The sequence below is a fragment of the Anolis carolinensis genome, chromosome 4, assembly GCF_035594765.1.
Source record: "Anolis carolinensis isolate JA03-04 chromosome 4, rAnoCar3.1.pri, whole genome shotgun sequence".
NCBI lineage: Eukaryota > Metazoa > Chordata > Lepidosauria > Squamata > Dactyloidae > Anolis > Anolis carolinensis.
In genome coordinates, this window is record NC_085844.1 from 56,675,365 (window position 1) to 56,698,163 (window position 22,799).

The 22,799-nt window shown below is 37.2% G+C and overlaps 2 protein-coding genes across 3 annotated transcripts in view; one reads left to right on the forward strand and one right to left on the reverse strand.

Moving 5' to 3' along the window:
- The window catches only part of npc1 (NPC intracellular cholesterol transporter 1), a 54,958-nt gene extending 52,532 nt beyond the window's left edge, over nucleotides 1-2,426 (forward strand). Inside the window, exon 25 of the mRNA XM_062980443.1 lies at nucleotides 79-2,426. Within this exon, the coding sequence (XP_062836513.1) occupies nucleotides 79-161 (83 nt within the window). The 3' untranslated portion in view covers nucleotides 162-2,426. The remainder of the gene's footprint in view (nucleotides 1-78) is intronic.
- Nucleotides 561-22,557, reverse strand: rmc1 (regulator of MON1-CCZ1). Of its 2 annotated transcripts, XM_016992893.2 has the most exons (21): nucleotides 22,302-22,556; nucleotides 19,878-19,946; nucleotides 18,589-18,665; nucleotides 17,317-17,401; nucleotides 16,630-16,686; nucleotides 16,073-16,159; nucleotides 14,798-14,938; nucleotides 14,562-14,665; nucleotides 13,397-13,486; nucleotides 13,188-13,293; nucleotides 11,955-12,066; nucleotides 10,568-10,606; nucleotides 9,473-9,526; nucleotides 8,690-8,818; nucleotides 6,277-6,383; nucleotides 5,747-5,866; nucleotides 5,416-5,493; nucleotides 5,121-5,225; nucleotides 4,431-4,499; nucleotides 2,735-2,960; nucleotides 561-788 (listed from the first exon to the last, which is right to left on the reverse strand). In XM_016992893.2, exons 1-21 carry the CDS (start codon nucleotides 22,419-22,421, stop codon nucleotides 709-711), a joined length of 2,055 nt encoding a protein of 684 aa, XP_016848382.1. In that variant the 5' UTR covers nucleotides 22,422-22,556; the 3' UTR covers nucleotides 561-708. The 2 variants fall into 2 exon arrangements, with proteins under 2 accessions (XP_016848382.1, XP_003219719.1); XM_003219671.4 differs by lacking the exon at nucleotides 19,878-19,946 and having other exon boundaries at nucleotides 22,302-22,557.
- Nucleotides 22,558-22,799: the final 242 nt, after the last annotated feature.

Below are 22,799 nucleotides of genomic sequence, written 5' to 3' on the forward strand. Positions count from 1 at the left end.
ATTGCAAGCAAAAAACACCAGTTTTCAAAAAATAATGAAAGTAAAACCTATCAGTAACTTTCCCTTTTTCCGTCACAGGCCCCTCAGTAAATAAAGCTAAAGTACGTGCAGCACAAGAAAGGAGCAAAGGTACAGAAAGAGAAAAACTCCTGTTCTTCTAGCTGTTTTAAACCAAGTGGTCAGTGGACTCTTGAATCCTGGGTGAAGAAGCCCTTTATGCTGAATTGTAGCAAGTTTCTGTGACTACTGTCTCACAACTGGAAAATATTACTGGATTGAAGACCAGTAGTTCTGGACAATTTCAACTCAGGACGTTCTACATCCAACTACAGATTTGTCAGTATTACTAAAACTAGGGAGTATTAACACGGTCAGAAATTATTTCTATTTAATAAATTCTGGTTTTCACTGTTATGGTTCCACCCTGAAAATACCTTCCTGAGGAAATTTGAAGGGACATGTATGAGGATAAATTGCTGCACCACTGACACTATTTTTTAATGCAACTCAATGCAATTTCTGACTCTATTTTTAGGAGAAAAGCAAAACATGACTCAAAATGTTGTACTATTTTTTAATATCTGCCAAAGGATCTGTATATATACTTTATTATAAAATAGGATTTTTTGTAGGTCAAAAGTATTGGTACATAAATGCAATAAATTAAATTTATACATTTTTTTTGTATTGCAACCGCTTTGCTAATTCCTAAAAAGTGGTAGGCTTCATTAACGATTGGTCTCCAAAAACTTGCTTAAAAAACGTGACATGCTCTTCACAGTGCTCTCCTACAAGATAAAAACAGAACAGTGCAAGGTGACAATACACTTCGGTATAATGCAGAATTGAAAGTTTTAATTGTCTTCCTAATATATATATATTTCTTTGAATTAAATTTATTCTTTTTTTTTTAAGCTACAAGTTGTTTGCTTGGGCTCTGCACTCATCAAACATCAAAGCCCAGTTTAAGATCTAGCAATTCTTCTTTAGATAACTTTTAAAAAAAGTAACAAGCTACTGAACTGGGAGAAGTTTAGGGTGCTTATAACAGTGTCTGTGGCGAGTCTTATATAGGCAGAGTAGATTTTATGCATAGACACATTTTGAGATAAGGGAAGCAGTTTATTATTCTTCAGTTGATATTATCTTGAGCATTAACCTTCTTGGCAAAGCTACGCATGATTAATTCTGTCCAGACCGGCCACTTCCCCAGGATTATGTCTAGCATTAACACAAGAACTACTATTACCAAATTAATGTTGTTAATTTGATTAGCATATGCACAAACTAATGTTTACAGTCAATGGATTGGGATAATTATTGAAGGGGAAACACAAGGGAAACATGTCTATACATAGCTAATTTATTTTCCAAAGGTAGGGGTACTGATCACAGGCAGCTGCAGGTAAGGACGCCTCTTTGACATCTGTTTAATCCACTAATGAGTATTAAATTTATCATGATCAGAGAGAGAAGGCCATTGGCACTTCTCCTTGGAGGAGTGTGCTGTGCCCAAACAGGCCTTTTTTTCCAGGTCACTTCCTGTTGGAAAAAAGTCTCCTAGGCTTAAACATAAATAACTTTATTTATAGACCACCCTATCTCCCCGGAGGGACTTAGGGCGGCTTCCAATACATAATGGTTTAAGGGAGGTGCGGGAATGTTTGAGAAATGCTCTTGCAATGCCCCCACAGGGTATTTGGGCTCCCAAAATGGGGGTATGTGGCCGCCTCAGGCCCCCCACCCCAGCCCATGGCAGTTGTGCCAAGAAAGGCATTATTATTGCACACTTCTCCAAATTACAGCAGGCCATCAGTGTATTCCCACTATAAAACAGTTAAACATGGTTTCTTTGATGATAGTAGCATTTTTCTTCACTGCTGTTGTTAATACAGACGTTAGTCTTTTAAGTCAATTCTCCATGTGAACTCTTCCAGGACTTTTAGTTTCACCACTATCTCTGAAATTGGAACTATTCCATAGAACAGCCATGGGCAAACTTCAGGCCTCCAGGTGTTTTGGACTTCCAACTCCCACAATTCCTACTGCTGTTAGGAATTGTGGGAGTTGAAGTCCAAAACACCTGGAGGACCAAGGTTTGCCCATGCCTGCAATATGTAGGTATAGAATGTAGATATAGTGCCTTTACTGCAGAAACTATGCTTGGGAACAAAAATACTGAATTATATATGTGGTTCCCCCCCCTCCTTTTTTTTTTTTTTTTTTGGAGAAAGAGGTTATCTCTTTTCTGAACTCTGAAATGTTAACAGCAGGAACTTGCAATGGCAATATTCTCTGATCAATGTTAGGAAAAGACTTAAACACACATGGGCTATTAGGGTGGTTTATAGGAGAACATGTTAAAAGGATATTGTACAAGAATACCTCAACTGTTTTGGTTATGCTAATAAACACATTCAAGTAGATTTTGTTGGTCTGCATTTCAATGGCTCACCCTTGTTGCTGAATTCATTATTTATAAAAGCACAGCTAATTTTTCACAATAACAATTTCACTTGTGACCCAAAAGCACTATTTCGCGATTTCTAGACTGGAAGTAGTCCAAAATGCAAGAACGCAAGTTTTGAATCCCAATCTCAACTGTAATCAATTGTAAGATATTTCTAAGTTCCATTGTTTTAACAAACTTTAAGGAAAGGTAAAAGGCTGCATGAGATTCTCCTGGCTTGCTTGCAAAGTTTGCATTTTCCCTTTACATCAATTTGCTGCTCACCTGGCGTGAAACTGGGATTTCCCCGTAATCGCTGATTTCTCTGCTCAAAGAACCTGAATATGGTATAGAAGAGCATCTCATCTTCCGTTTGCTTCGCTGCATCAAGGAACTTGCGAGCAGAAATGCTGTCGTGTCCTCCGATGCCCCTGATGAATCTCAAGGCAGCGAGGACCTGGTGCTTGGATAACAAGACCTCCACTATTTCATCATTTGCTGTAGAAAGTCTCTGAAAGTGCAAATTAATGCTGTGAGTGATAACTGGCCTAAAAGTCATGATTTCTAATTCTAGGGCCCAAGGGAAAATGGTCTTCCAGCTTTAAAGTAGTATATTTTTACCTTATTTAAAGTCTCTGGGGTTTTTTTGAGTTTATTTGTTTTCACTTGTTTAATTTTACCCGCAACTGTTTCTTATTTGAATAATCATCAAATAGAATACTGCTTCTTAAACTGTGGGTCCAAACTCTAAATAGGGTTCCCTTATCTCAACATTGGGGTTGCAAAACAACAATGAAAGGGGACTTTTGGGACTTTTGGGATACGTTCACAGGAATTAATCAGCTTCAAGTAAGTTGCCATTCTACTGGTCTTTTTCAGAGTGAACAAACATTTACCTGCGTGCACAAATAGCATTTTCCTCCTACACTTTAAAGGAAAAGAAGATTTCCTGTACAAATACTTCTATATAGGACAGAGTATGCCCATCATAATTTTTGAGAAATGCACATATGCTCACTTTGTCATGCAGACTGAAAAAAGTTTTCTTCACATCTTTTTGAAAAATACTAATTTTGCATTCAACATTTTAGTGAAACAAAGACAAACTTAAAGAGCATTGTTGTTGTGTTTTTGGGAAAAGATGGCAAGCATTAACATAAAGAGAAACAGCCTGGTTAGATATTTGCTGACTTGCACTTCTTGGGGAACTGTTCAGCTAACAGCTTAAATGCGAATACTTCCCACCCAAATAATGTTTTGTGAATAAGTATTATGTCACCTAGTAGCAGACACTATAGTCCACTCTTAAACTGTGGGCCCTGACTTGAAATTGAGTCCAATTAGCTCAGTGTTGGGGGTCATGAAAAATTTGACCACAGTAAAACCTTTCTGAGTGCCACATAGACATTTGCACAAATCTGTTAGCAACAACATGCAGTGTTTATAGTGGACTCTTCAGAAAATGCTTCAGTCGTACTCCACAAAATGGAAATTTAGCTTGTTTAACACTTTGCAAATATGGTGGTGCAGCTGGTTAAACCGCTGAGCTGCTGAACTTGCTAAATGAAAGGCTGGCAGTTCTAATTCGGGGAGCGGGGTGAGCTCCCGCCATTAGCCCCAGCTTCTGCCAATCTAGCAGTTTGAAAACATGCAAATGTGAGTAGATCAATAGTTACCGCTCTGGCTGGAAGGTAACGGTGCTCCATGCAGTCATGCCAGCCAGATGTCTACGGATGACGCTGGTTCTTCAGCTTAGAAATGGAGATAAGCACTACTCCCCAAATTCGGATGTGACTAGACTTAATGTCAAGGTGAAACCCTTTACCTTTTATCAGTAAATGTTTAATTTTATACCTATTTTATAGACCTATATATCTTGGGTGTTGTAAAAGTTTTTTCGGGTGGAAAAGGGGTCATGAGTGGAAAAGTTTAAGAAGCGGCAAAATCGCCAAGGAAATAGTATGTAACAAGTTTTCTGTACCTTTAACATATCCAGTGACAGTTGATGTGCGGGAGGATAAATACTCTCCAGAGACAATAACAAGCAAGCCTGAAACAAGATAAATAGCTGTATATTTAACATGCCTGTTATACCATGGCAAGCCATTCCAGCAGGATGAGTGCCCAGAATCAGTCCCCATTGTTTGCACAGTCACCATCTGAGGCAAAGCTAGGATAATGTTATGTACAGACAGTCTCTGAGTTAGAAACATCCAACTTACAAACAACTCACAGTTACGAACAAGGGAAAAACAACAAGAAGTAGGAGAAATCTTCCCCTTCAGAAGGGAAATTCACTCCTGGAAGTTATCATGGGGAAAAGGTGTCTCCACTGAAGCTTTCCCACGAATCCTTGTTTCCACAACAAGCCAAATTCTTCAAAATCCAACTATCACAGAGACAGGAGTGAGTTGAAATCTTCTGAACAAGCAGCAATAAAAACTCCACAGAGGTCCCTATACTATCCAGGATATATACATTTGACTGGAGTAATACTTTAAAAATATACCTGTTTTGACTTACATACATATTCAACTTAAGAACATACAGAATCTATATTGTTTGTAACTTGGGCACTTCCTGTATATCTATTGCTATGATTCTTGGAATAAGGACATGCTAGAAATTAGAAGCAGCCAAAAAGTAGTGAAGAAAGCTTACTTTAACTTACCAAAGGCTTTGAATCGCTGAGGACATGATACTGCAAGAACTGGTGGAGCATATAGAATAAGTTGTGTTGAACAAGGGTTTTGATTACCAGCTCATACAGGTAATGCTAAGGAGGGAAGAAAACAGTAATTTTATTTACCTCCTACAATGTCATTAGATCAGATTACAAAGAACCGATTATATATCTTGAGTTCTGTTGTTGGGGAAAAGGTGGAATATAGATTAAGTAAAGAAAATGAGAAGAACTTGGGAAGCAAAATTTTCTCCTAAATAATGGAATGCCACATTTCTTTTACCTGAACAGCTATTTGGACTTGATTGAGGGAACGAATATATTCCATTAAGACAGCTATAGTGAACTTGTGAGGTGCTTCCTACAGGAAGAGAAAATTCACCAAAAAAGAGAGATACTTTAAAAATCAACTTTTATAATAGTTAAAGTATATTAAAGTAAATAATTTGTTCAGGCTTCTTGCTGCAGAGTGTTTCTGATAAATTATTTTACATATAGCCATAAGGTGTTCATATCACCTATAAATATACTAATACTAGTTGTTTCTCTTTTTGAATGAGCATATGAATGAAATACAATGAAATATCAAAATTCTGGTGACTAAACAGACTAACCTTTTTTTCTGTAAAGACAGATAAAACATGAGTGTACATGTCTGACTGGTCAATAACAGCTTGAGTACGGACCGGTCGTTTCGGGGGTGGATTGCTTCTGCTCTGGCCAGTTTCTAAGGCCTGTAAACAACCAAATAACACTTCCATTAAAATAAAACATAGAGGGGCATTGTGAAAGCAGAACAAAGATAAACTATTTTAGCAACCAACTCTAGATGTGATTGTTCACATGGGATCCTATGTATGCCAAAACTATAGACTAATTCAGACTAATAACCAGGTTAATATTAATATTGACAAGATAGACATCATTCTCATTCTAGTAACGTCAATCACTATGGAATGCAATTAAGCAGATGTTGATTGTTGCCTATTTTGGGGGGACTGTAGCTAGAAAGTACCTTTTTATTCTGAGAACCTACTACATGCAAAATACAGAGGCTTAAGCTGGATCAATGTCAAATTGGTGACTAGCTGCTCAAACAGCATATACAAAATACATGGCTAAAGAGACAATAGTAATAACTTGCCATATTATAGGTCTGCTCTGCTTCCAGGTATTTTTTATATTCATGATTGAGTTTGTCAAAGACAGTGGCAATCACACCCAGTGATCCTCTGTCTAGTTCGCTTAACACTGCAAGAGAAAATGCACAAGAAACAGCTGAAATTCATTATCAAATTATGCAAAACTTTATGAAATTTATTTGGAGAAAAGTTATTAGAGAAACATTTTACAAGATGATAAATAGATTGTCCCTTTGTGGAGAGAAGAAGCAATGTATAAATATACATAATAATAAATAATAATAGTACCTAACTCCTGAAAAACAGTCAAAATGCACAAAGGTACTACTAACATTTGTTGAAAAGCAATGGTAACTATGTTTTATCATATGTGGTGGATATGTAATAAGAAGAAAGAAATTCTGATCTGAGATATTTCATTCAATGGAAGATATATAAAATGTTAAAATTCAGTTGAAACCAGATTCAGTGGAAATCAGAATTCTATCTGGAGAAGACTGTCTTCTGAAAATGTATGACTTGACAGAAATTGACAAATTGACAATTTTGGTTGTAGAAAAGACAACCGCAAACTTCAATTTAATTATATGTAAATGTTTATTTGTATACCTAAAAGAGCACTGGGGTAAGTCATCAATATTACCTTGTTTCCCCAAAAATAAGACAAGACATACCCATAAAATAAACCGTAGGATTTTTAAACATTTGTGCAATATAAACCATACCCCGAAAATAAGACATAGTGATAGGCATGGCTATGCAGCGTACCGGCGCGGAGCGGTAAATAAGATAGGCAGCCCTTCTCATCTACCCCATTGTGACAGCTGCTATCTCGGATGTGACCAGAGAGGTGTGGGCAGCCCCAGCAACAAGGGATAAAATCACTGACAATATTGCTGCCAATGCACTCCGAGTAGGTTACGTGGAAAAGAGCTGCTCATTTAATGAGAGCTCTATTGCTCAACACGAAAGATTGGGCCCAACGGTTCTAAAGGAAACGGAGTTGCAAGAAATTCAGAATAGAATTCCGGGTTTGGAGAGTTATGACAAGGTTCCAGAAGAAGGCGACTTAACTATATTTGAGTAAATGTAGATTGTTGTACCTTACTTAATAAAAATAAGACATCCCATGAAAATAAGCCATAGTGTGTCTTCTTGAGGAAAAATAAATATAAGGCAGTGTCTTTTTTGGGGAAACATGGTAGATTTTAAAGAATTAAAGACAAAGAATTATATAATGAAGATTTTTTTTAAGATCAAGTCAGGGGGTGCTGGGGTTTTTAACTTTGAATATATTTTAATGGATTTTAACTGAATTTTTAATACTGTTTATATTTAATTGTATTTTAATGTTTGCATATTTATATATTTTAAATTGTATGCTAATGCTTTATGTTAAGCCACTTTGACTCTCCTTTGGGAGAGATAAAGCAGAATAATAATAATAATAGTAATTATAATAATAATAATACAATATAATACTAATAATACAATATAATAATATTAATTATATATTATATATTACATGTAATATTATTAATAATATTACAATATATATAATATAATATGGTAATTTATTGCCAGTATTGTGCTATGCTAATAATATAATATTGTATGTAAATTTAATTTGTATGCCTCTCTGAGTCTCCTTCGGGGTAAGAAGGGTGGGATATAAATGTATTAAATAAATAAATAAATAGACATTGACAAAATTACCACAATAGACATTGACAAAATTACGATCTGCCAACTGCAAAAGGCCACCCTACTGGGATCTGTGCGCATCATCTGAAAATACATCACAGAGTCCTAAACGCTTGGGAAGTATTCGACTTATGATTTTGTGACACGAAATCCAGCATATCTATCTTGTTTGCTGTATCATACCATGTGTCAAGTTGTGTCAAGAATAATAATAATATATTCTGTAAAAGAGGAAATAAGAGAGGAGACACTTATTTCCATCCACTAGGCCGTTGGATCTAAAGCCTTCTCCGGTGTGTAGTTTTGTATTACAGGGCTTTAAAAATTATTGTTATTGAATTTAGTTCCATTTATGTATGTGTAGCTTTTATCATTTGGTTTGTCTGTATGTTTGTTTCTATGATCTTTTTTATTTGTTAATGTTATTCCAAATATGAAGATATTATCTTTAAAAGAATTAGCTGCATTCAGATGCCACTCCAGTTTTATCATCTTCAGTCATGGAAGAAGTTGCCTAGAACTGCAATCACTTCTCTTTGTATGTCTTAATACAATCATTCATATCAAATATTATAATGCCAATTAAATGATATGTCCCATATGTAATAAACAAAATGGGATAGTACAGGACAGAATAGCTTTTAGAAGTACCTTCTTCACAGCTTTGCTTTCTACAAGAACCATTTTTACAACCATGCAATGAAAACTTACTTTGAGAACAGACAGAGAGAATAACCATCTTGCATTCTTTCCTCTGCAGCAGAAAATCCATTAATTTCCCTTTGTCTGGCAAGAGATTTACTATGGGTTCAAGTTTCACCTGCAGATTCCAGAGATAACCTGTGTTTTTCAAAAACAAACTCCTTCAGAGAAGCTAGTAAGATCTTGATGCACATTTGTTTACAGCATTCATGTAGAACCATATTAGACTGAAGTATCAGGACAAAGAGGTTTGTCAATAATTAAACCTATCAAATTATAGTTAGGTTTATTTTTTTAAAAATCCTTATTTAGGTTAAGTAGTTCCTCCACATTTGCTGGGATTAGGAGTGCAAAAGAGGGGGAAAAACCAAACAAATCTGTTGTTTTCTTACCTAAAACAATCTGTAGTCAACTTTCACCTGAAGAATGACTATAGAGATGCCTAGAGATTCTTAGGTCCCTTCCACACAGCTGCATAAAATCCACACTGAATTGGATTATATGGCAGTGTAGACTCAAATAATCAAGCTCAAAGCGGATATTGTGGATTATCTGCCTTGATATTCTGGGTTATATGGCTGTGTGGAAGGGCCCTTAAGAGAGAACATATACAAAAAATAATAATCAAATCCACAAAAGTGAAATCTGCAAATGTGTAAAGCTGACTGCATTTAATATCTGATATTGGAGTACAACAAGCAGGAGAGTGAAACACTATGAATCACAATGTCACAAATAAGCATTTCTAGAAATTAAAAGAGACAGGGGGGGCTATGTAAGTTTCAGACTTACCTTCACTTGCGCTGATGATAATATCAGGCTGAAAGACAATCCAGGAGGAGGAATCTAAACGTTAAGAGAAACTTCTGCAAAGATCTATTGGTCTTTGCTTCTTAAATCTGATCAGTCTACAAAAACTTTGGATTGAGCTTTCAAAAAAGTTATATATATGATTAACTTCACATCCCAAAAGGGAAATCCGAAGGAAAACACTTCATCTCCAAATCCTGTAACAAAGCTACAGCATCAAAAATATTTTAAATTCTGTTGAATATGAATTGAGCATTTTCAAGAAAGAAGTCAGTTTTCCAAGTACTGAGCATCCTGTCCCGAGAGAAGCAGTTTGAGACCATAGTGCAAGGACCAGGCATTTCTTTAAACATAATGTGAAAATGCATAGCGATTGTGGAATTAATCAATTGCTATGGGCATTTTCCTAATTGTGGAACTGCTTTATAGCTTAATCACATGCCACATTTAGAACCTTAAGAGAGTGAAAAGAAACTCCCAAAATTAGAAATTTGGTAATACTGATGCAAATACATGTTATAGTCAGCCTTCGTATAAAAAGCAGTATTATTTCCAAGAAGACCGTACTTGGACTACAGAACATTAAAATTAAGAGCAAATGGAAAAATGGTATAGCGAGCCTTAATTCAAGCTCCTCTCAAAATAGAATGCACATTTCATAAAACAAGAGAAAAGGAAGCAGTATTAGTAGATTGGGTATGTAAAGAATTTTGTGGATAGATTATTTAAACTTTTCTTTCTGCTTCTAGTAGGTCACCAACAACTGAGCTCCCGAGGGCAAGCTCATGCATAACTAACAATTTTTCTTCCTGAAGAGAGAGTCCTTCTCTTGCCTTCAGAAGCACAGGATAGACCAGTAGGAGAGTAGAAAGTATCTCTGGCAACTGTTCGTTTGATTACCAAGACCTTAGTAAACAGCTCTGTTGAGTGCAGGACCATGTGAGTGGGAACAAAAAGGACAGTGTGTGTTGAAAGGGTGTGGAAACTTAAAGCATGTCTAACTTTTGACTTTATCATTTGCTATAATGGTTTCCCCCCACTCCTCCCCAGAACAAAACACAAACCGTTTAAGGATACAAAGTTTACATGGAAACTGATTGGTTACAGCAGCTGGACCTGAAAGTGCAGAAAGATATCGTTATTATCCATGAGCCAAAAGATAAGGATTTTTAAAAAGTTTTATCAACAGTAATTTAATAAAATTAAAATTAAAATATTCCATATGTCATAGAAAGCTAAAGTGACTAGAAAGGAGATTAGGTACAGACTGTATTTGAATAATAAAAATTGGAAGACCAGAACCAAACTGTCCCTAATCAATGGGAAACAAAATGAATCCAAATATATTAAGTATGCTATTTTTAAAAAAATATGTAATATACATTATAGAATCATAGGGTTGGAAAAGGCAACATGAGCCATCCAGTTCAACCCCCTGCCATGCAGGAAAAAGCACAATCAAAGCACCCCCAACATATGGCCATCCAGCCTCTGTTCAGCTCTTAGTCAGAAAGTTCTTCCTAATGTTCTGGTGGAATGCCCTTTCCTGTAATTTACAGACATTGCTCCATTGAGTCCTAGTCTCCAGGGCAGAAGAAAACAAGCCTGTTCCCTCTTACTTATGCCATCCTGTCGAATAGTCAAACATGGATATAATATCTCCCCTCTTTTTCTGCAGGCTAAACAGGTATTACACTATTATTCAATTGCTATTAGAAATCCTTTTTATTATGTATACCTGTAACATTATAGATAAGAAGCAATACAATTAGATTTTTTTAACCATCTTGTGACTCAGACATTATACATAAGCTTTCAAGCACAGGGTAGGAGCAGAAAACAACTACGAAACCTGTAAGGTTTAATTTCCAGCCTTCAGCTTCACTTGATGGGTAGGAGAGTGGAAGGAACCAACTAGGGGCTTCTTGATATTCTTGCTCAATTGCTAGGAAAGGAAAAATATGTCCCTTCTCAAAAGCTGGGCTGTGACTTGGAAGATCCGGGTTCAAGCACCCAGCAGGTGACTCTGAGCCCGTTCTCCTTAACCAGATCTATCTTACAGAGTTACTATGAGAATAAAATGAAGGGAAGGAAAATCATGAATGCTCACTTGTGTTCACTGAAGAAAAAGTGGGATATGCATGTGAAAAACAAAATCCCCAGATTCCTTGTCAGCATTATGTCTGAAATTAAATAGAGCCTTTTCCAGTTAGGGGAAGTGACACTTAGAAGTCACAATTAAAAACATCAAAGTAACTATGAGATAGAAGAAAAGGCACCAGACAAGATAAAATATCAGATCCAGATCAATCTAGGCCAAGCAAGCTAACTTTACAATCAAGAATTTAAATCTTACAGTTCTTCCTATTTTACATTCATATGACAAAAAAACCCCTATCTTGTCGAAGCTCAAAAGCAGAGCCACATATCAACTGTATTTTGAAGCTAGTAATAATCCACATACCTGGCACAGCAATCTGATAGGGTTGTATCGATCTCGCTGGGAGTACAAGCTGATGAAGGGTAATTGTGCCATCAAATTCTCCTTTTAGTTTGATATCAAATATAATAGACGTCTAAAGTAGAAATCAAAATATTTTCTTTGTGACACCCATCAAAAACTAATTTAGATGGGTTAACCCAGGCATGGGCAAAATTCGTCCCTCTAGGGGTTGTGGACTTCAGCTCCCACAATTCCCAACAGCAGCTGTTAGGAATTGTAGGAGTTGATGTCCAAAACATCTGGAGGGCCGAAGTTTGCCCATGCCTTGGTTAAACCATATTTTAGTTGGTTTCACTGACATTACACCAAGTTCCATTTACAGTCCTCAACGTTTGCAGGGGTTAGGGGCAGAGGACTCTCATAAAAGTGAAAAATAACCATGAATAAAGAAATTGCTAACTTTTCACTTGAAAGCACACTTTCTCTACATTGTGGACATTGCACTACAATGCTAGAGACCAGAATTCAAATCTGTACACTGCAATGGAAACCCACTGAGTGACTTGGACAGTTCTCGCTTTCTCAGCCTCAGGCGCTCTCAGTCTCAGAAGACAAAGGTAAACTCCTGCTGAATAGATCTTGCCCATAAAAGCCCATGATGGGTTCCTTTTAGGGTCACCACAAGTCGGAGATGACTTGAAGGCACACAACAACACTTTTCATGAATCTGTATCATAATGATCTGCTTCTGTTAAGAACTATAACCACTTTGCAAAGGGATCCTGTAGTACCTTAAAGACTGAGGAAAAAAAGTTGGTGCCATCAGCTTTAACAGACATCATCTTCTGAGGAAGCAGACACAGTTTACAAAACCTTATGCTACAAGTCTATTCCTCTCAGTTCATATTTAGGATACTACAAGATCCCTTTACAAATTAATATTCCAGACTATCATGGCTAAGTCTTTGAACTATAACCACTGCTCCCGAATTTTCTATGTTGATTGGAAAATACAGGCCTTATAAAAATAAAACTCAGGCTGTCTACAGTAAACAATGTTATCCATGCACATACAAATAGTTAAAGCTGAGTTTCAATGTAATCCCCATTCAAATCCATTTGGGTGTAATTCATGAACCACAAAGTTCATATCACGTCAATCATATATTTACTACATGATCTAACCAAAGCTGACATAGAAAGGTAAATGTATGGCTTGATCAACAGAAATATAATGCAGTAAAAAGGAAGTACCTCTGTATCCTGATGATGAACTACTACTAAGTTATCCACAACGTTCAATGCAAATTTGCCAGTCCTGTACAACTTCAATACATGAAGTTTCTTACAAGAGCCTTCCCTGTTAATGGTATTAATGAAAGAAAAAGAGAGGATATGCTTATCAGCAACACAACTGACATTTTAGTATGCTTCTCGTGAAAATTAAATGTTATTTAACTTGCCTTGGTAAATGATAAAGAACTACTTCAGCTCCTGTACTGTTTGATGACCTCGAGTGGTGCCTCAAGTAAAGAACATAAAGCTGTCCATATCTGAGAAGGAATACAAATAGAGAGGGGTGGTGTTTGTTTACAAATAACATGGTTTGACTTCAGATTCCACTACATCCCTAGATCCCCTGAGGACTGTCTATTGCCAATGAACTTCCATTAATGTTCATTTCTTTTAGCAATCCCACCCTTTTTCATCTTGTGCCTTGTACATCACACATTTTCCCTACACATATGCCAAAAAACCCCTAAAAATGAAGGATAAACTGTAGAAAGAGGAAATTTTAAATGTTAAAGCTGCTTTATTCTTGAACTGAAACCAATAAAAAATAACAATGTGGGAAGTTACACTAATCCACAGAACTAAGGAAATTAAAATCTTCAAAGGATACATGAAATAAAGTAGCTCGAGGCCTGATATACTGAAAGAGAAGTTGAAAGAAAATTGTTTCTTGATACAAAGAACTGCACGAGGGGTAGTATATTCTCTTTTGCTAAAGTAACCCAAATGAAGCACAGAAAAAAATAATGCCTTAGAACTGAACTGCCTTTCTCTCTACCCTTACGGGGTAAAAAAATGAAGATGATGGAAGGTACTAGGAAGGCAGGAACATTCAGTTCAAAGACATTTAGCTTTTTCTTGTTTGTCTTATAAACTATTTTAGCACTGGCTGTCAAAAAAGAATTTCTTTTAAGATATGGCTCCAGTCTCAAGTAGTTGCTTTGATTTCAGCAAACCGCTTCATTTCCTAGCACTGTTGAGGCTTCCTCTCTTCTTTGATCACTGAAATATAGCCTTTAAAGTGATAGTAAATAGTCAAACAGCTGTACTGGATAAGATTGTTGCCATGACCTTTACAGGATACAATAGAACGACTGTGTGAAAAATTGGGGACAAAGAGGCTCTCTGTTCCTTAATCTCTTCACCAAGAAGCTGACTGGGTATGTACGCTGCATTATGTCCTTAATGTGTTGTGCCTCAAAGCTTATAGTTCTTTATAACACAAACCAACTGTCCAGTAAGAAAAAATAAAAGCTGAACAACCAAGTATTTATTTGTCTGCAATCTAGGACAAAAGTCATCTGAAGACAGAAACTGCACTGCAATAACACTTACATAGTAGCCATAGCAATATCCCTTTCAGAAAGGCTAAGCTTGGATGACTTCGGAGCTGCAGGTAATTCAATTTCAAACTTGGATAACTTTGACATGCCTCCACCCTAGAAAGAAAGTGAAAAACAAGAGTGTATATATAGAGGGGGGGGGAGAGGGAGATTTGAAGAGCTTTAGGCAACTCAGCCTTATATTTGGGGGGAGAACACAAGATGCGTGAGAACTTCTTTGTCTCTTACCTTGAAATAGAACGGCTGCAGAACATTTCCTAGAACAGTTGTAGACAACAGAATGACAGAGCTCTCGGGACAGTACATATACCAGTTTACATTGATATTCTGACTCTTCAAAAGTTTTAAAGTCCGTTTCTCCGGTAATACCTGAAGATACATGGTGAAGTTTTACATTAATTCCAATATATGCAAACTTACAAATATACTACATATTTTATTGTTGATATCTCTTAAAACAAGTCATAAAAGATTTACCGTTTCAGAAGTGATGCAATCCAAGTTGAAGACTAAAATTATCAATTCTACTTGCCTCTAAGATACCTGCATGAGTCTACTTAAGACAGGGCAGAATAAATGAAGAGGGAGAAAGGAAACCCAAATGGATTAAGATAAATTCAAGATGTATATATTTAATTTATATCCCACCTTTCTCTTTCCATGGGACTCAAGGAGGTTTACAATAATTTAAAATAAAAATTAGCTAACATTTTATATTACAAAAGTCTAAAAAAATCCTCCACAATATTTAAGCAGTTATTGATTGGAACCCCTGCACTATAAATCACAATACAGCATAAAACAAAATGCAAATCAAATATACTTAGAAAAAGACCTATGGATATTTATTACAGTTCCAAGATGTTCAATTAAAACAATGTAAGTATGGAACCCACACAGACTTTAAGTTGATGGTATTATAATTTACAGATATCAGAAGTACATTTTGTATGAGCAAATAAAAGTTTTAATTCCTGGATTTTATTAGTTCTTTCTTAAACATTCCTTCGGTGAAAAAAATGTGTCCTGACTTCTATGTTTCCTCTATTTAGAAATCAAAAGTTAATCTGAGTTAAATTTTGACTAAAATCTCATAAGACAAACACAAAATTATAGTATTCCATTCAGGGATGGGCCTTGAGCTGGATGTAGTACCCAGATTTCTTTAAGTAATCTTATCACTAATTGGTAGTAAGATATGCATTAAAATGCATTCGTTGTTACATTCAGCCTAGATCTGCTTTGAAGCCTGGAAAGTTTTTGTTTCTGAATAAACATGCGTAGAAATATCTATGGTTTATTTGATAGGATAAATGTCCAATTTGGTATGTATTATATCTGGATTGAAAAATCAAGATCCTTCCCAAATTGGGTTTCACCATCTGACTGAAAAAGTTACCCATTCATGATCACCAAATATTGAAACGTGCTTTTAAAGTGGATTCAGCATTACAATACTATTTCATAACTTTTAGAAAAATGATATCAAATGATTTTTCCTACCTGGTAAAACTCAATTCCTTGATCAGTTATGAAGACAATCTCTGCAGAGCCTGTCCAGCAGAATCCTAAAATGTTGGCATTCTTGGTCTTTAACAGGAAACAACATTCAGTTGAAATAGGCAAAGATACATATATAGTTTATCATCTTATTACAAGCAATCAGTCAGTGGCCCTGGTTTCACTGTATTCAGCGGGAGGTTTTTTTGTTTTTGTTTTACTATTTACAAGTAGATCATTATTGCTCTCTAGTGGTTGGAAGGGAGTTGGATGCTTTAATGCAAAAGAGAAGGTATTTCCCTGCAACTCAACAAGATTTTCTCTCCCTCCTTTCTTTCATGTTTGTAGAGTTAAAACAACCACTTCCCACTCTGTTAAGGTTTCCAAAGGCTAGTATACTAATTAGAGAGAAAGACTTCTAGAACCCAAAGCATTTTAAAGGCTTCCGATGATATATTTTTAGGAGAACAGAGAGATGACTGCATTGCGCATTTTGAAATGTTCTGAATCAGACAGCTATTATCAAAGAAGGTTACAATATAATATAAATTCAAATGTACCTTGCATTCCTGAGTGTATTCTATTTGTGGGCTGTCTGGAATGAAGTTTAGGAAGTCCTGGAATGACAGCAAGAAAAGCAGCAAATAAGAAGAAGCTGATTCAATGCAGTATTGGGCACATGTAAGCCCACCAATTTTAATCAGCTTAGACCCATCTTATTCTGCAAAGGATCAGACTGCCACCTATTTGGAAGAGAGAGTCTTGTATATCAATCTATAAGTTTCTTTCTACTTTACCACCCCAATTTTCACCTGTCCGTCCCAGCCTTTTACTAATTCTAGAATAAAATGCTGAGCAAGCTTTAAAGATAGGGAAGGAAAAGTGACGAGCCAAAAGGAAAAGATGCCACAGATGCATCATACCATTTTAAATCTTTAAAACACAATAAATTCTGTAATGAAAAAAATCCAGGTTTTTGCTTATTGGGTATCTTTATCATTTCCACTATAACGATCTGTAACCTTCCCTTGATTTCAAAATAGCAGCCAATCTCAGCTAAAATAGAATACTGTGTAATAAATAAAATAAAATAAAGTTTTATCTACCTTATCTTAACTATTTCTAACACAGAAACTATGTTAACATTACCAGCCACTACATGCAAACATGTGGCTGTTTTTAATGCGTTGTTTGGAGCTTCTTTTTAATGGCTTAACTTTTTATTTTATGACTTAAAGAGTTCTTACCACATTCTTTGATGTTCTCTGGACAGCCAATATTTTGTTCCCCAAAGAAAACTTGATGCATTTCACCTCTCCTTTGTCTTCCATCCTAAAAACAGAGATTTAACTGAAGGAATTTGCTCCTATTCTTTGCAGTGCACTCTGACATATATTTATTTGGATGTGAATTCATTCATTTTAACAGCACTTACTCTTAAGCAGATACAGTACTGCTGTCATAATTATTCCAAACAGTTCACACAATAACAGCAATATGTCTGCAATTATTGCAGAGTGGGGGGAAACGAGATGCATATTTGAGGGAGACCATTGATATTATAGAAGTAATATGTTTCATATATGAAGCTAGAATAGTAGACACTGCACTGCAGCATTAAAATCCAACATCTGTCATCCTAAACTACTACTCCGTGAAAATACAGTTGGAAAATTTCAGTATCATATATACAAACACAGCAGGATTGTTTTGTGCCAAAAGCAGATTCTGGATATTGTGCGCTCCTAGGAACAATTGGACAGATATTGTGCCTGATCTCTTATATTAAATATAGATTTCATATAGATCAGAAACAAAACTTCAGGTGTTTGAGATTAAATATTTCTTCTGTAGGCCATCCTTAGATGGGTTTCACCCCATTTTAATGTTACTTTGCTACATTAGCAGTACAAATTATGACTATTTCTCAGACTGAAATATATTCCACTTAGTAATGACAGCCTAAAAATATCTATTTTACAATTTAAACCCACCCTTATAAGGCACTGAAGCATTCTCACCAATCTTTGTTTTCACAACAAGCCACATTTTCCATAGATGGAAATGCTTGAGATTAGAAGTGTTTTGAATTTTGGATTTTTTTTAATTTGGGAATATTTACATATACTTAAAGAGCTATATTGGGCATATTTTGGAGATCCATACATGATCATTTATTTTTCATATACACCTTACACTGATAGCCTGAAGATAATTTTAGAGATGCTATTTTTTAAATAATGTTGGGCACAAAACAATGTTTGTATGTACAGAGTCATCAGAAAGCTAGGTGTCACTATCTCAGCCACCTATGTAAACAATTTTGAATTTTCCAGATAAGGAGTATATACAGTACCTGTAATTATAGTTACCTAAACATAAAGTAAGAAAAGACAATCTGTTAAGACAGAAAGTAGCAATCACTGTGCCCTTATTATTCAAAAGCAAGCACTGCTGAATTTAACGGAGCATACTCCTAGATAAGGAGGTAAACTGTGGCTTCATAGTTCTTATTTTACCTGAATGAGATGGGATTGCGATCTTCCAGGCCTTTAACAACCACCCCTGTAGCTCCTCCAGATCGAACAGCAAAAACCTAAATGGTGGGGGGAGAAAATCTAGATTCAATTCAGGTCCTACTTAAAATGACATTACCATCCATGTCATTAGGATTTATTTTCATTAAAGAACGGATATTGTATTCCATATTTTAAGTTACCCCTAAATGCTTCTTGCCTCTACCAATATCTAGGTTCTTCAGTATGACTCTATAGTCACCTTCCTCCAGTCATGAAAGAGAGCCAAGAGATTTCTAGAAAGAACACTTCTTTAGGAATCTCTACGTCTTCCAATGCAATTCTGTGATCAGTTTCAAGCGAAAGTTTGCCACAGAGTCATGTTGGAAGACCTAAACACTCCTAGAACGGTTTTCTCCTAGGTAAAAAACAGCATTTACTTTGTTTGTGGATTTCCAGCAAATGTGAAGGACTGACTGTGTTTTATTTAATACTGCCCATAAAGATAGTTGAAAATCACAACTGAACCACTGGTGAAGATAAGCAGATAAAAGCAGATACAACTGCACTGGCTTTTAGTGAGATCTTCAGGAAGATTCGAGATTTTGCTTTATACGTATTTTTAAAATGGACCCCCAAAACCAGCCCTCCTCTAATAAGCCTCTCCATTCACCAAAGTCAGAGACTCAGATCAAGGTTCCTGATTAGGTAAAGCTGCATGGATTATGGAGCAAAGCCATTTCAAGCAGTTGTCCCAGTTTGATGAAAGAGCCTCCTGCAGGAATCTTATCACAGCTTCCTTTGCCTCCAGTTCCTTGCTTCCAAGGAATTAGAAGGAAGGAGGTGATTCTGGTTACATACAGAATGACTTCCTTTATGTTGTTTTCTTTATTCTTGCTTAATGCATGATGCATTTGATGTAGAAGTTAGTTGCTGGGCCCATTTGTAAAGGCAGGGACTAAATGATTTAAACAACAGTCTTGTGGAAAGAGTGAAAATGGGCCACAGAGAGATACAAACACCCCGACTGTGAACAATCTGAAAACACCTGGTACACATGATAAAAAGCAAGCTTTAACTATGTGCAGCAAAACCTGTGCTTTTAAAAAATTTTAAAAAAAGGGTTAATGAGCATTCTAGCTCAGGAAAGATATACTGCATTGTCTTTTAAAACCAGAGTTGGGAGTCATTTCTCTGCTAAAGATTCCATAAAAATGTAGAAATCTGTCAAGGCTGCATGACTACAGCAGCCAGAACTAAAGTCAAAGGTGTTCATATATGGGAACAGGTACCTCCTTTTCTATCCTCTCTCCTTCTTTCCACCTTTCTCTCTGCTCTTGACAGAAGTCTGAAATGATCACCTGCAGATGGTGTATAAAATTAGGCTGAATGTTGCATTATTATTATTATTATTATTATTATTATTATTATTATTATTATTATTACCCCACATTTCCTTCTTGCTCAAGACCCAAAGTGGCTCTAGGCTCTAGTCCCCATTTCAGACAAGCAAAAAAGATGGTTCAAAGGGACAGAAGATAAATAAATACAAGCTTTGATCCCAAACTTCAGTGACCAGCTTCTCAGTTGTCTTTTTATATGAAGCCATTTGAAGCAATCACATGGAGGAATCCATAATGAAAAGAGATCACAGGAAGTCACTCACAAATTAATTAAGGGAAGCAGGCATGTGACTGCTACTAAAAAAGAAATGACGAAGTCAACTGTGTGAGTTTTCATATAGTAAAAAGGAGGAAAATCCAAATGGTATCAATCTTGAGTTTTACATTAAGAATATACCGTAATAGAAAATTTATCACAAGAGTTACATCTTTTTAAAAGAAGTGTCCAAGGATTGTTATTTTGCCATTGTGATTAAAACGCTAGAGGAAATACAGACCTCAGAAAACGGTTTGAGGCTTCACTATTCAGATTACAACAAAGTTTTGTCAGTGGTATGGCCATGCTGAAGAATGTTAAATTGACAGCTTGTGCAAGCCAACGGTGAAGTCACCCCACTGTGCCTAGCAAGTGCTTGAGTGCAATAAGAAAGAACACAAATAAGGGGAATGACTTGGGGGGGGGGGGGGATAGAGCAAATGCTTGTCTCTAATATTTACATGCAACCAACGATATCAACAAGGCATCTCCTCATAGCTTGAAGTGGGGTACAACACAGTTAAAACATAAGAGATAAAACATGAAACCATTAAATACATATATTAAATATCACAGAAGAAAGATTGAAATACCAATACTAATAAAATCTAAATGGCTCAATTATATGGCATGCTAGTTTTATAAGTACCTTTATCCATCTCTGTTCAAGAATGCTGGGGCTTCCCCAAACTACAAATCCTAGGATCCCATAGCATAGAACCATGGCAGTGAAAGTGGGGTCAAACTGCATTTATTCTATAATGCAAATGCACCTTTGGCCACGGAAACCCAATGGGTGATCTTGGAAAAGTTACACACCCTCATACCCAGAGGGATCAAACTTCCTCTGAACAAATCATGCCAGGACAACCCCATGACTTGAAGGAACACAACAGCAACAAAGGGGAGGGGGGGACATCTGACTCTGAGGGTTGGAGAGGCATTAGCTTTCTGCCAGAGCGGGTACCTATTGATCTACTCACATTTGCATGTTTTCAAACTGCTAGTTGGCAGAAGCTGGGGCTAACAACAGGAGCTCACCACACTTCCTGGATTTGAACTGCTGGCTTTTCGGTCAGTTCAACAGCTCAACGGTTTAATCCGCTGTGCCACCAGGGATTCCAGTCATAGAACCCTTCAATAAGAGTTTCGTTCCTCACAGAACCCTAGCTCTGTCCCTAAACATTTACTTCTCTTGCGTGAGGCTTGAAAACAAAGATAAAACATACTAAATATAATCACACACATGCATTTTTGGTACTGGAAAATAACTCTTTTGGTGTGTGTCTACACCAGGCAAGGACAAACTTGAGCCCTCTGGGTGTTTTGGATTGCAACTCCCACAATTCCTAACAGCCAGGTTCCTAACAGCCAGGAGTTGAAGTCCAAAACACCCAGAGGGACCAAGTTTGTCCATACATGGTCTATACTGTAGAATTAATGCAGTTTAACTCCACTTTAGCTGCCATGGCTCAATGGTATGGAATCCAGGGAGCTCTAGCTGGCAAGGCCTTTAGCCTTCTCTGCCAGGCAGTGCTGGTGCCTCACCAAACGACAACTCCCTGAATTGTATGGCATTAGTTAAAGCGGTGTAAAATTGTGTTAATTCTACAGTGTAGTTTGCCCTGTAGAGTGGGGATCATCAAATGCTGTAGTAGTGAGTGTACAAAAGGAATTTCAGCAAGTGTAGCTCACCATGGTTCTTATTTTATGCATTAAGTCCCAAACACTTGGCAGAAGACCAATGCTGTGGTCTTAGGGGTGTTCTGAACTCCATCTCCCAGAATCCCTCACCGTTGTCCAAGATGGCAGGGGCTTTTGTAGCCACTATACCAAGCATGGGCCAACTTGGGCCCTCCGGGTGTTTTGGACTCCAACTCCCACAATTCCTAACAGCCTATCGGCTGTTAGGAATTGTGGGAGTTGGAGTCCAAAACACCCGGAGGGCCCAAGTTGGCCCATGCCTGCACAACCGCCTGGGCGTGTGGTGTGGGCGGGGCTAAAGCTTCAAAGGGAAGGCCACGCCCCCTCCCTCGCGCGCCAGGAAGGACCCTCACCTGCTTATTGGCCTCGTCGAAGAAGACGCAGTTAACGGGGCTCGCCTTCTCGAACTGCACGGGCCGCGCGCACAGGGCCAAGTAATAGTCCGGGCTGCTGCTGCTGCTTGCCGTCGCCATGGTAACGGCAATCAGGGAGGGGGGATTCTGGGCGTAGTCGCGCGCCCTCTCCTCTCTCGAGAAGCCGGTTTGCGTGCGTTCTCCGGGCTTCCTCCTGCTGCTTTGGAGCAGCAACACAACCGCTTCCTGGTTACGCTCCCATTGCGCATGAGCAAGGATTTAGTTACCGAGCCTTAAAGGCAAAGGACACACTTTTTTTTCTTTACTCCTGAAGTCTAGGATCCCAAAAAAAGCTACTACAGGGACCCCCAAATCAAGGCCCACAGGCCTTCCAAAGTCATTTACACAGTCTTCGCCCTAAACTTTAGACTCATCACCCTGAGTCTTAAACGACTTGAAGGCACACAACAACAACAGTCTTCTTGCCAGGAATATGAC